At 44.8% G+C, this 13,714-nt stretch overlaps 5 protein-coding genes across 5 annotated transcripts; 3 read left to right on the top strand and 2 right to left on the bottom strand.

Moving 5' to 3' along the window:
- Positions 1–113: 113 nt before the first annotated feature.
- On the top strand, positions 114–4,070 carry L199_004622 (uncharacterized protein; the record flags this gene model as incomplete). The annotated part of the gene is made up of 10 exons (XM_064890347.1): positions 114–517; positions 665–1,138; positions 1,277–1,412; positions 1,493–1,662; positions 1,721–2,035; positions 2,120–2,356; positions 2,421–2,570; positions 2,635–2,672; positions 2,734–3,853; positions 3,983–4,070. The coding sequence occupies 10 exons, from the start codon at positions 114–116 to the stop codon at positions 4,068–4,070; spliced, it is 3,132 nt and encodes a 1,043-aa protein (XP_064746419.1).
- Positions 4,071–4,521: 451 nt separating this feature from the next.
- Positions 4,522–7,083, top strand: L199_004621 (uncharacterized protein; the record flags this gene model as incomplete). The annotated part of the gene is made up of 7 exons (XM_064890346.1): positions 4,522–5,622; positions 5,718–5,852; positions 5,947–6,174; positions 6,238–6,273; positions 6,332–6,547; positions 6,612–6,891; positions 6,959–7,083. The coding sequence occupies 7 exons, from the start codon at positions 4,522–4,524 to the stop codon at positions 7,081–7,083; spliced, it is 2,121 nt and encodes a 706-aa protein (XP_064746418.1).
- Positions 7,084–7,431: 348 nt separating this feature from the next.
- L199_004620 (uncharacterized protein) lies at positions 7,432–8,887 on the bottom strand (the record flags this gene model as incomplete). The annotated part of the gene is made up of 2 exons (XM_064890345.1): positions 7,432–8,788; positions 8,868–8,887. The coding sequence occupies 2 exons, from the start codon at positions 8,885–8,887 to the stop codon at positions 7,432–7,434; spliced, it is 1,377 nt and encodes a 458-aa protein (XP_064746417.1).
- A 415-nt stretch (positions 8,888–9,302) lies between these two features.
- Positions 9,303–11,733, bottom strand: L199_004619 (uncharacterized protein; the record flags this gene model as incomplete). Its single annotated transcript, XM_064890344.1, has 6 exons — positions 9,303–9,519; positions 9,639–10,745; positions 10,821–10,912; positions 10,984–11,041; positions 11,131–11,490; positions 11,573–11,733. 6 exons carry the CDS (start codon positions 11,731–11,733, stop codon positions 9,303–9,305), a joined length of 1,995 nt encoding a protein of 664 aa, XP_064746416.1.
- Positions 11,734–12,191: 458 nt separating this feature from the next.
- L199_004618 (uncharacterized protein) lies at positions 12,192–13,314 on the top strand (the record flags this gene model as incomplete). Its single annotated transcript, XM_064890343.1, has 5 exons — positions 12,192–12,526; positions 12,640–12,660; positions 12,743–12,756; positions 12,854–13,044; positions 13,222–13,314. 5 exons carry the CDS (start codon positions 12,192–12,194, stop codon positions 13,312–13,314), a joined length of 654 nt encoding a protein of 217 aa, XP_064746415.1.
- Positions 13,315–13,714: the final 400 nt, after the last annotated feature.

The raw sequence follows: 13,714 nt of genomic DNA, 5'->3' as shown, positions 1-13,714 counted from the left end.
ACATCATCATCCTTGTCTATACCACTCGTTTGATCACGAAATTTACAGAACAGTAATACAGACTGGATGCCCCAAAGATAGGCATCAAAGGGATCCTCTTTGATCAAAACACGATGTCACAACCTCAAGCACCACCGGGCTTACAACAATCAACGTCGAGTCGTTCGGTGTCAAGCCTCGGTACGAACAACAGAGGTAACCCCACTACCTCTAACCCCTCTCAAAACACCAATGCCAATGTTAACACGAAGAAACGTAAAGCTTCACCACCACCACCTCTAAAAGAGCGAAAACAATCTGTGCCTATTGACCCCTCGACGGATGATGATGCCGCATCTACAATATCCAGAGCACCAAGGGAGAGGGAACCGAAGAGGACAAGAGTCCATTTCAGCTGTGTGGAATGTCACAGGAGGAAACAGAAATGTGATAGGAAAGAACCATGTTCACAATGTGTCGCTAGGAGAGTACCTCATTTGTGTAGACCTTTCTTGAATGGCGTGGAGGATCCGAACAAGTGAGTTGGATTCGGCGAGAAAGTGTATTTTGTCGATACGCCGGCTAGAGTCCACGAGATGATGTGACTGGCTGGGTATGATTTGGTTGAAAATTCGCGTACACATGAGCTATCTACAATATTTACTAATGTTTACCTCCATTCTAGCAACTCTGATGTCCATGCCCGACTCAACACAATTGAATCGCTTTTGTCCCGCTTGGTCACCTCCTTACCTCAATCAATGTCTACCCGACCACAAAACGGAAATTACGTACCTACCGATGCGTCTTCACCCGACGTTCTGGGACTGACAGCAAGTGGAGAAGAGATATTCCATCCTCACGCTACTCCGCCTAACGAGGGTGGTGCGGTTCAGAGAGTTCCCATGCCTCATAAACCACCTCCATCAGGTCTATTCCCCAGCAACATGAGCTATACCACTCCGCCGGGACGATCAGGTTTTGGATGGGGTCTAAGGGAAGGAAGGAGGATCTCATTGACGACGGACGATAATCAGGATCTGAGGGATATTTTACAGACATTGAAGGAAAGTGGGATAGGTAAAGGTCATTTGGAATGGTTGATTGCTGGTGTTCCTGGTCGGAGGATGGCCGATGGACTGGTTGAGCTGTATTTTCGGTGAGTATACGCACATTTGAATATACATAGGCGGAATTATTGATGGTAGACATGTTCATGATATAGCGATATCGAGTAAGCTTGAAATTGACTTGCCAACGGTCGTTGTAATTAAGCTGATTTTGTGTTCTATCATAGCTGGACGAGATATAAGATGAACAAAGCCAGTTTTATGCGACGATATAACAAGTTCTTCGATCATATAGGAAGGAATCCAACTTGCCCAAAGATTGATGCTGATACGTTGAAATGGTTGCCTTTGATGTTCATCGTGGTGAGTTGCAGGATCTCAAAAACGATCTCATAGGGTTCGTGCTTGCCTCATGGGCCATAGCTGACAGATTTGACTTATAGCTGGCCATTGCTACCTTGTCTGCACCGCACGAACTTGTACCTCGAGACGACCAACTCGGATGGTCCAGACGATTTTATGGATCAGCACGAAGTGGCTTAGAATATGCCAAGGCGTTACAGAGGGATAATCTGGATGTGTTGTTTGCTGGTCTTCTCGCCTCGAGATATATGTGAGCTTTCACTCTTGTATCTTCCCCATGATTCTTTTAGCTAATCTGTGATTCTTAGGTTGCTCACTCGACGTCCAGCTGAGGGTTCTACACCATTGACAACAGCTTTTCAAGTCGGTCTATACAGAGATGGAACAGTATTGAACCTCACCGATAAGAAGGAAATCGAAATCCGACGACGAGCTTGGTCAATGTTATACCATCTAGATCGAACCATATCTTTACTCGTCGGTAGACCAGCAAGCATCAGCGACGCACATACGGATACTCAGATCCCCGCGAACCTAGATGACGAAGAAGTAGAATCGGGCGATTTCGATCCTGCTGGACATCCCTTGACTGTCCCTACGGAGTATACATATGTGATTGTCAGGTGAGTATTAAATCAGCTACGTTGCGTCTTTACTGTTTCCGAGAATACTGGCTGAAAGCTGACCTTCCGTTCAAATTGTGATAGACACAAACTTGCCGAAATCATGGGTAGAATAGCCTATCATACTTTTGCTATCCAATTACCGGATTACGCAATGGTTTTGAATTTAGATAGAGAACTATTGAGCTGGAGAGATGCTTTACCACCTTTCTTCTCTATGTCAAATCCTGATACCTCTTTGGACTCCAAGCACCCTTATCTGTTTGTTCAGAGACATCTGTTAGCTTGTGAATGGTATTATACAAGGATTACATTAAATAGGTAAGCTAGCTGCATTCAGCTGGCTCTGCAGCCCAAAACTCTTAGCTGATGATGGATATATTAGGCCTTACTTGCTGCGAAGAAAGCCTCAAGATAGCCGATATGCTTATTCGAAGAATGCGGCTATCGAATCTGCTCGAGCGGATTTGTTGAGCAGGAGATCATTCGTCATGGAGAAGGGTAATCTGATTGTGAACAGTGGTGGATATAGAGTGTGAGTGCATAATGTCTCGCGAGTTTCATGTACTTTTACTGACTATTGACTGGATTTGATTCAGACTCAACTCGTATATGGTATTGGGTGTGACAATTAAACGTAAGCTCGTTATTCATGGCAGAGCTGTTGCTTGCAGTACTGATTTGCTTGTGTGTCATAGTTGATCCCGACTCTCCACAAGCCGATGAGCTCCGACAACTCCTCAACGTCGTATCTGGTCGAAGCCCCGATGCCCAAGGTAAAATATCCGAGCCGTTGGTGAAAGAAGAGCTGGCTATAGTTGAATTCCTCACTGCTAAATCGCAATCCATCAATAAACCCAGAATATCCCTCACAAGCTCAGGAGCCGGTGCAGGACCAACTTCTAGTGGAACGGGCAACAAAGAAGAGGATCAAACCCCTGTGGACTTGTTACTTGGTTTGGCCAAGACTCGATCAGGCAGACGAGCAGCCGAGGAAGAGAAACGTCAATTGCGCTTACAAGCTTATCGTGAAATGGAAGAACAACGTCAAGCTGCTCGAAGAAACTCAGGTGCCCAGAATATCTCTAGTCCATGGGGGTACATTGCACCTTCCATGCCTGGATTAGATGTCCAGCAGCCTTTCGGTAATGATGAGAAAAGAGTGCCGAGACCTTTACAACCTCCCACGAGAAGATCGGATGGGAGTGTACCGGATAGTACGAATTGGTCACCCGAATTGGCATTTAGTCTCACGACTCAGTCCAATACTAGTAACAGTAGTAGTATAGGACAAGCAAAAGGTAACCGACCTTCTTCAGCTGGACAGATAGGATATCATCTCAATAATTCGCCAACCAATTCAATGGGTTCTCAATCGCACCAACAGCAGCAACAGCAACAAAATGGGTTGATATCGCCATTTGGTAATTTAAGTTCGTCATCTTCCACAGGAGCGAATGCGAATGGAATGAATGGAATCGCAATCAATACGAATAATGAACAACAATTCTCGTTCCCTGAACAAAGTTCACAATCTCAACACCAACATTCATTCAATGATAATAATGGGAATAATCAATTTGGTAATGCTTTATTGGATTCATTCGATTTTAGTGATTTGGGGTTAGGAGGCAATACTACTTCTTCCAACAATAACAATAATAATAACTTATTAGGTGATATGAACAACAATAATGCGAACGATGGTATTGGTGGTGGTGGTGGATTGGGATTAGGATTTAATGGGTCAGGATTCAGTCTTGATTTGGGTGGGAATGGAAGTTTCAATCCTTTTGCTTTACCGCAAACTGAAGAAGGGTGAGTAAACTCTATATTCTGTCCTATACCCATCCAGGCTTGTCATCACAAACTCCATGCAACTCAATCGCGAGGGAAGATGGGAAGAAAATATACTGATTGATGTTCGATTGTTTCATCCCGGATTAGCAACGAACCGATGGCGGAAGATGATCAAACTATATTCTTGAATTACATTTTGAACAAATTCGCCAATGCTCAGCCTGATACTTCTTAGTAGGACGAAGCGACGGAGGGGACAGCGGGATGCACGATCGAGAATAGGGAGAGCAAACTTTGTATCATAGTGTAACAAGTAGAAGAAATGATTATTGATGATATGGAAGTCAACAGAGCGAAGCATAGTATGATCTCAAATATAAGCGGTGAAGAGGCAGTAGTCGGATAGGAAAGAGGAGAATGTAATGGTTTTGATCTTATGTTATCTTATGCAACGAATATGTCATGTCATGTCATGTCATGTTGAAGATGGCTTCAGTTCATTTAGGCTTGACATGTTCTCTCGAATGAGCAAAATTGGGTGTGGAGTGGAGGTATTCCACCAATCCAATGTTTCATTCTGGTTTCATTCTGGTAATAACGAAAGTCGATGCAGCCTAACTCACCACTTCTTTCTTCTTGAACTTCATATCAATCGACTCTAAACGCTCGCTTATCATCTCGAAAGGATGAGCACCCACCTCACACCTTCGCCGCCGGGAGGTATAAAACCACCACCCTTCGTACCCACTCCTCTTCCCTCTTCGTCCACTTCGCCCTTATCCTCCACTTCCTCCTCCTCTCCCGGAGAAAGATGGGTTCCGGTACTTTCTTGCAAATGTTATTTCGGACTATCCGTATTCTTATCAACATTAAAGACAATTTCTCTACATCCCGAAAGGAATTCAAGTTTGATTCTACGTGCTGATACTCTACCGCCCCCACCACCTCAATCACCAAATCAGCCAAGTAATAATTTGAGAAATCTTATCTTGAGTGATGGAGTGGAAGCAGAATTAGAATTGGAATTGGTAGATGAGCTGAAAGTGAAATTATTACCTCGTCAACCACGAAGAGATAATAGTGTAAATCAAACCATCTCATTCTATAGGACGAATGAGCAGGGACATTCGTACCAGACTCTCTCTACTAAAGGAAAAGAGAAGGAGGTTGAAGTAGATCAAGACAAGGAGAAGAGGGAGATGGGTTTAGTTATAATCCAACCTGAAGTGACAGATCAAAATGATATACCGTACTATCATCCGAAAGTACAAAAGCTAGCATATCTTTGGGAATCTCTACCTCAGGACGTGCACAGCAAGAACGAACGGGGCGATGATGAAGATAAAGAGATGATAGGAGAGGGGAACGAGATGAAGGTTGAAGAACATGAAGTGAAAGGTATAATATCGATTCATTATTTACCTTTTGATGGACCTTCATCCGGACCTGCCCAAGACAATATAATTAACGGTATAAATGATATGTCGATAAATGGTAATCTGCCGACCTCGCTTCTACCTTCACCTCGTCCGATCAAACCCCGTAAGAGATCACCCCTAGCTGGACCTTCTATCGATCAAACTCAATTTGTAGAACCTGTCAGACCTCCGGTGACTATATTGACTCAGAAAGCAGACCCGTTGCTCAAGCAGAAGACGAGTACTATAAGGACGCCCACACCAGAAGGTAAAGAACGACTGTACAGGACTTGCTTGGCTTTGTTGGAAACGTTACATAAACATGGGTATGGACAACTGGTAGGGTATCAGAAGAGAAGGGTACATGATGTGAGTGAGATATCCATTTTATATCCGATCTCGAGTGACATCTCGTCATACTTCTACTTATAAAATCGGTTCTATGCTGATGACAATGTCGATAGATAATCGTACCACGAGATAATTTCCAGGATCTCTATCTTACATTGAAAGACCGACATAGATCGCTGGATTCTCGTGCACCGAGATCAGATGGACTGGTAACCAAATTGGAAGATGTCAAAAGACATGTTTGGAAGGTACGTTCTCTGTATCTTATCCTTCCCTCCCAGATCCAAACCTGTTCGTACGTGCGAGGACATATAATTGTGCCAACAAAAACCGACCACGCAGGGTATAACCTCACCCAATGATCCGTCTCTACCGACGACACAGGTTGACTTTTCAGAATGGGGTGAACAGGACATCGCTATTGCCGCTTTCTTGATGTTACTGTGGAAAGATATGTATCCGCCTATACCGGAAGGACATTCAAATGGCGATGGGTTAGGGATACAGGAAGAAAAGAGGGAATGGGATACGTGGGGTAGACCTGAAAATGGTTTTATAGACCTAGGATGTGTGAGCTACTTATTCCCTAGGTCAAAGGGTCGACCGTTGCTGATCTGAGTCTGTGAATGACAGGGAAATGGTTTATTGGTCCATATACTAATATCAGAAGTGAGTATCCGCGGGATCTTCTTCATCCTGTTATACTACTGACTATTCAACCGTATAGGGATACCACGGTAAAGGATATGAACTACGTTCGAGACGTACTTGGCCAACTTACCCTATAAAAACACAAAAAGCTCTATTGGAATTACCGATAGATCCTCCTTCTTGGTTTCCCGATACCATTGAAGAATGGGAATCTGGGATGTGGTCAGGTAAAGAGGGATGTATAATTGAAGATCATTCATTTTTGATAGGTAATCATGCGGATGAATTGACTGTAAGTCGACCTTCCGTGACCTTGTGTTACATTTTCAGCTGATTACCTTTTAACGGATTTATAGCCATGGCTTCCTCTCCTATCTCTCATACCATCCACGCCCGTCCCCCATCTATCCTTGCCATGCTGCTTCCATGCTCTCGATTCGGCATTCACCGTACTGCAATTCACTGCGCCCGATCATCCTCATACACCGAAAGGTGGGTTCGAGAACGGCTTGGAACCCGGCGTGAGCAGGTATCAGTCGTACCTCGTTTGGCTAGGCTGGGTGGGGTTGAAATGCGGTTGGGAATGGGAGAAGGAAGGGTTGAGAGTACCCAGTACGAAAGGTTGGGGGATCGTTGGTGAGCTGGTGTCCGTACGCACTTCAGAGGAAAGTCGAGATTGATGATATGTTTGTTGTTTGTGCAGCACGAAAGAGATGGAGTACACCTTCTGAAGATAGAGGATGTAGAGAGTGGGCGCTGGAGCAGGTCAATCAGGTTAGAAGGAATGGTCAGTTCAAGGTCCGTGAGAAGGAGGGTAAAGAACATTAGCTTGTAGCTGTAGTTCGTAGGTCACGGGTCATCGTATGACTTATTGATGATAACGCGTATGATGACGAGTAAATAAATATATGGCCTGACACCGAGACTTGAGGTTGCTAAGGAAGGTCATAACCTGTCATTTTGCACTGATTGGTTGCCACTCAGTATTGACATGCTAATTCATCCATCTTCTTCGTCAATGCTATAAAAAGAAAGAAACAATCCGTGTATACAGTATATAAAGCCAGCTCACAATTCGTTCTTTGATTGGTTGAATATACAGAAAGTGAAAACAGACATTGAAACAACTACATAAACTTCACTTTCTGAGTCTTTTTCCTGAGTTACTTTGGTTGATCACCACAGCCCAATCGTGATATCACCTTTAACTCTCGCACTGAGATGAACTTCCACATCGATATCCAACTGAATCCTAATTTTCAGTGCTCCTTTCTCATTCTCCTCGTCGCCCTCACCGCCTTTACCTAACAAACCACCTTTCTTTCCTCCCAACAGACCTCCCTTTTGTTTAAGCGGTTTGAGTGCATTGTCGCCAACGTTCTTAACTGATTTACTGAGTTGTTTGGAAGTATCACCTAAACCATTTGATATCTCTCCAACGGTATCCCCTAAACCTTGAGCAGTTTGACCTACTTGATCACCCAATCCACCGACTGTATCCCCCAGACCTCCCGCGACATTACCTACTTGATCGGTTACTCCCCCTACCGTATCACCCACTTCTCCAGCTACGTCACCTACTTGCCCTGCTACTCCTCCGACCTGATCACCCAGTTGTCCAGCCACTCCTCCAACTTGATCTCCGACCTGTCCACCAATATCACCCACTTGACCTACATTACCAAGTTGGTCTGTGACTTCACCGAGATTACCCAATTGATCCGTGGCCCCACCGAGATTACCTAAATTATCAGTCACACCACCCAAACCTTGTTGACCCCGTTGCTTGGAAGGATCTTTCGCTTCATACTCTGTTGAAGGAGTATCTTTCGGTCTACCTTGACCTTTTTGATGCAACTCCCTGGAACCAGGTTTACGATTGACGACTCTTTGTAGTTCTTGTTCTCGGTCGTTCTCGGGGAAATTGGAGGGTTTGGAATGCTCGAATTCACGTAGTTTCTCTTCCCTGTCAGAGTATTTGGAATGTCGACCTTGGTCATCGTGAGTAGCGGGAGCAGGTTGTTGAGCGTTATCGTTCTTGTTGGGCTGAGGGGGTGTGGCAGGAGCTTCGTCGTTGGGCGTGGAAGTACGAGAGGTATCAGATTGATTATCGGGTGAGGTAGAATCTTCTTTGTGGGTTGAAGGTGAACTTTCATCATCGTTTTTGTTGGTATTATCCTCTTGAATGTCGGTATTTTTGGAATCACTGGGTGAATCGCCTTGATTGGGATGATAGGAAAGATCATCACTCTTGTTTTGATCGTCCTCTTCATCTTTCTCTTCCTCTTGCTGAGGACGTTGATCATTATCTCTGGTTCGGTCATCTTCTTCTTTCTCTTCCGATCTACCAGCACCGTCCTCTTTGTCGTCTTGGGCACGATTCTCACCTCTCAACTCATCATCTCCACCTTGTTCACTTCGATTCTCGTTCTCTTCATCACTACTAAACGGATCATGATATGAGTCTCTTCTTTCTTTCTTCTCCTCTTCACCGGACGGAGTACCAGGTTGAGGGGTTTGTGCTTGTGATTGTCTATAGACATTATCATGTTAGATCCAGGATTTCTCTGTAAGATATCCTCAAGTTGATGAAATCTAAGCAGTCAACTTACTGCTTGTTATCTTCTGACATTATGATTAAAAGTTACAGCAGTGGCGATCTCAAGTATCAATGTGATGACCAAGAACAGTTTTCTGTTTCTGTTTCTAAACTGATGCCTTCTAAATTATACCCTTCATGTCAGCAGTGGAGCAACAGCATACATGTACGCCCACAACGACGTCAACGTCATAATTGATGATGGTGAGATGCACAAAGGAGGCCTCAGCGTCATTCTGCTATATAGCGAATTGATGAGAGTGATGTCACATCACACATTACACAACGCTTGGACCTCTTTCAGGTACCTTTGATCAGTAACAACACCATCTTATTCCAGACTTTGTTGTTTCAGTGTATCACTGGTGAACGATGGATCAAGATGATACATTGCACCGTAAAATCAATGATGATATCCTTTTGATACTCCTATACTGTATGCCAAATACTAGAATCCCAATCCACTCCTCTTCGCCTCTCCACTATTCCCGCCACTTCCCTTAAGTTCGATCCAAGGAAAGAGCGTTTCGAGATCTTCGAAGCCCAACGAAGCGTACATTCCGTTCTGGCCCAGTACAGGATTTGATCCTTCCAGGGGTAAAGAAGGGTTTACACCTGGTGGATGAGGGATGGGACGATGGGATGGATGAAGTTGCGCTATCAATCTGTGATGTGAAATCAGATTATCAGTACACCATGTTCGTATACAATGGAGCCATAAATTAGATCAATGCGGTATCGGTTGATCCTCGCAAATTGGTGACACGTGATGGAACCCACTCACAGCATAGGTCCAACCCATCTTCTCCTCTTACCCAATTCCTCATCCCATTCCGCCATTCTCTTTCCATCTCCTCCCCATGGTACATCCCCACCCCAAAGCCCACCTTCATACTCATCTTCTACCTCTGGATGTCCACCTCTCAGGTCCTTGGTTGACTCCGGCTCTTCTGGACCAGTACTGAAGTTGGGATATCGTGAATGAGATAAAGCAGGTTGAGGTTTTTCGAGTACATCATATGGTCGGTCTTGAGCTAGACGAGTGGTAGGAGATTGCTCCACTTCCAGAATGGGAGTAGGTACTTTAATCTCCTGCTGTGGAGAAGACTCGTCCAGCGTCGGTAGTTCCGAAGTCGTCGCAGCGGCAGGTCTAGCAACATTACTTGATACACGTTGTAGGTCACTTTCGTTATTGGTATTATTATAGTTACTAGCAGTAGAGCCAGATCTGGCCCTTCCAAAACTCCATGTCCTCCTTCTACCCGTTCCATCATCACTATCCCTACTTCTCACCGCCGTCAGTACCCCGCCGAGATTACCTAATGAGTTGGACATTGCACTGGCACCGAATGGAGCTTGAGTATGAGCATGCGTATAACTCAGACTTGAGCCATCCTGAGCTGATGAGGTTGGTTGGCTCGCTGCATTACTGGATGTTCGTCTTCTACCAGGTATGTATGATCCTAGTATCCTACCGAATGATCCACTAGCTGGCGAAATAGGCGGAGAGGCAGTCGAATCTACAGTGAGAGGAATAGGTATGGGTCCAGCGGCGGGTAGACCGTATGTTGTATCTTGAGGTGTAGAAGGGGATAGAGATCGTACCAATGGGAAATAAGCTTCATTGGCTGTGATTTCCTCAGATTGTATTCTCCTTTTCTTGCCCTTGATATCGTCACTCGAGCGATACCACTTGGAGTGACCTACTGATTCTTCATCAGGAGGTGAAGAGAGATGACGGAGTAAAGGTGGATGTAAAGTTAGATGGGCATTGGGGTTGACAAATAACGATGGCTGGTCGATCAATACTCCCACCGCTAGTATTCGGACATCTTGGAGATGGAGGATCACACGGACCGTGGTAGGATGAGCGGAGAAGTTGTTCTGATGTCTATGTTAGAGTTAATCAACTACATTAGTTTGATCATGTAGACGATTTAGAACTTAACTGGGGGATACGACCTACTTCAGCTCATCATAGATCTCATACGGGTCAAAGGTCCTGGAATACATTCGATTTATACTCGCCGAGCCATTCCGATGTAAAGTAACGAAGCGCTATTCATCGATCCAGGTATTCAGCTGAAACTGCTCGTCTTTGCTGCAAGGCATTCAACAAGTAGACTCACAGTCCATGCTTCTTCATGTGTACAACCAGAATTCCGATGTTCGATCCTACCTAAAATCCTAATCGAGTACAAGCTGATTTAGTCTCGGCGGTTCCCTTACTTGTATTGGATGGTGGCTGAATTGAGCCATTTCCTGACCTGACTCACCTTATAAAAACAGCTCTCCAACTATCTTCCTCACCCTTTAACCTCTTCCAACTGCTCAGAAACCTCCTTTCAAAAGCCTCTTTCCAGAAGTCATCATCCCATCGTAGCAATTCGAAATTCTCTAGGATCCATTTCGGTCTAGCTCGAACAAGTATCTGAATGAACAGTCTCTTCGCGTCGTTCGGATCGGGTGGGAGAAAGTGATTTAAATGAGGTAGGACGGATAGTGCTCTTGGATAAGGTGGAATGGAGAGTATTGATCGGACGGAAGGTGGAATGGGGGAATAGTGAGTTTGAGTGAGGGAGAGGAGGAGAGGGTGGAGGGATAGGAAAGGGATTATCTCCTGGAGTGGGAGATAGCTAGATCAAAGTGGTTAGTACACTCATGACAAGTAGAGAGACATATGAAAGCTATGATTTGTTAGGTGAAATGTTGACTCACGATGATATTTGACTGAGGATCTCGCCTGGCATGTCCAACAGTGGACATTTTCCAGATGAAGGTGGAACCGAGGGATCTTTTGGTTTACCAAGATCGACATCCTTGCCATTGCCATTGACAGCGGGGATTCCGCCGTGTCCATTTGTATTCGTAGAGAACATGTTCCCGGCAAGACATCCCTTGATTTTCTGCTTGAGACAGATGGTCGATTCAAGATATCAGGATACAAGTGAAGAGATATACTGCAAAGTCCGAACCAACCCTTCGTCATCAACTCGTTAGTGGACTGTTGCCGGTTATCGCCCTACATTTGCCGCTTGATCATCATCAACATTCGTGGAAGTGGTGCCCCATAGTCCTTAGATGCCACATTCGGTATTATGTGTGTTTTAACGAGAGATTGAGTCCAGTCTTGAGCGTCATCGAAGATAATTCAAGACGGCTGTTCTCTGCTTGTAATGTTCAAATGTCATTAGATCGCTGACCAATTTCTCATCACGACTACAAGGAGGATCACAGCAGCATCACCAGTAGGCACTGTCGGCCCCCCGCAAGATATACATACGACCTCCAACTCAAAAGCACAACTCATATCAACCCTGATCCGAGAAGTATCAACATGGCTAGACCATCAACAATCCTCTTCCGACCCATCCTCCTTAGACCCAATGCTGCTGTTCCTGCGATAAGTAGATCAGCAGCCGGAATTGCCATCCGTTTTGCCTCTTCTTCTTCATCAACCAAGCCAGCCACACCATCTCAATCTAGGACATCTACCTCATCTACACCCTTGCCCCTTCCATGGCCTGAATATTTAGGATTACGAAAACAGCGCAGACTATGGTCAAGTGTCACGACCATACCTACTACTTTCCTTGGGCTGTTCTTGGGTGGAAGCTACTTTGCGAGCTTGGAATCGGATCCTAGTCAGTTGATCATGGGGATTGAAGCTATGTGAGTGGATTGTTGTGGATTTCGTAAGGCTCGGTTGAGGGGGATCAGGTGAAGTGTCGGATAAAGCTAATAGAGACAAGATGTGCTGACTTTATCTTTATTTACTAATGCAGGTATGTATACGGAGGTGCGACGTGAGTCTCTTTGCAATGGTCAACTGATATGGTAAGGACCATGGAACTGATGTACAACTGTCATCCTGATTACTGTTTTCAGATTGGGATGTATGGGTGAGTATACAATCAATAACATCATCTCCCATAGTATCTTCGTCAAATTTATCCCTCTGAACATCGTTGACAACAATTTTTTGCTTAACATCAATAGCCCTCGGTTACCTAGCAGGCCCAACAGTCGGATCATCCCTCTTCTCCCTCACTCACCGATCGATATCCGCAGGTAAGAACTCGCCACTGGAAATCATGGATAGGGAGTTTTACAATAGGATAAAGAGGAATAGGGCAGATCCGACCTTACAATCTGCTCAGAATATAAGTCCTGATTTCTATGGTGAGAAGGTGGGTTATGAAACATACCTCTAAGTGTCTTACCATGTTGGATTTAGCTGATATCGCTTTCTTGTCCTGTTCACCCCTGTTTTGTACTCGCTATCAACCTCCTCTCATTTGACGGTAAAATGATCAATCTCGCTGCCATCCTTATTCCATCTCTACTTGTACATGGTATAATCACAGATCACCTCCCTTTCAACTTACCGAAGATGGTTGAGAGACCAGGCTGTATATAAGAGGAAGGCGATGCACGGTGTGCCTGCTGAAGATGCCTGAGTTGTGTAGGGTATGAGCTAGGAGTACCGACAGGATGCCAGGGTGGTTACATGTAGTCATCTACTTGATATGGTTGCATAGCATCATGCAGTATACTATTCATAGGATGTATAGTGATCAGATGTGGAGACCCCACTCTGGGTTTACCGGTTTTACGCGAAATGAACGTATGCAACAGCTGCAATCTGATTTGCTGTCGAGTGTGACTCCGAATTTCCCCGATAGGATTGAATGCCAGGAACTTGAGTGATGCCTCCATTCATCTTGAGTGAATTTGGTGGACGCTCGCCTGCCAATCGAATCGTGTGCTTTGGATCTCACCATCTCATCATCTCATACCAATCAATTCCTTCTTTCATCCCTCTTCTTTATACATCTTGATCTGATCATCCTCCATATA

This window comes from Kwoniella botswanensis, chromosome 1, assembly GCF_036426115.1.
Source record: "Kwoniella botswanensis chromosome 1, complete sequence".
Lineage (NCBI taxonomy): Eukaryota > Fungi > Basidiomycota > Tremellomycetes > Tremellales > Cryptococcaceae > Kwoniella > Kwoniella botswanensis.
Note: the sequence above shows the minus strand (reverse complement) of the source record. Positions and strands in the feature narration are given on the sequence as shown.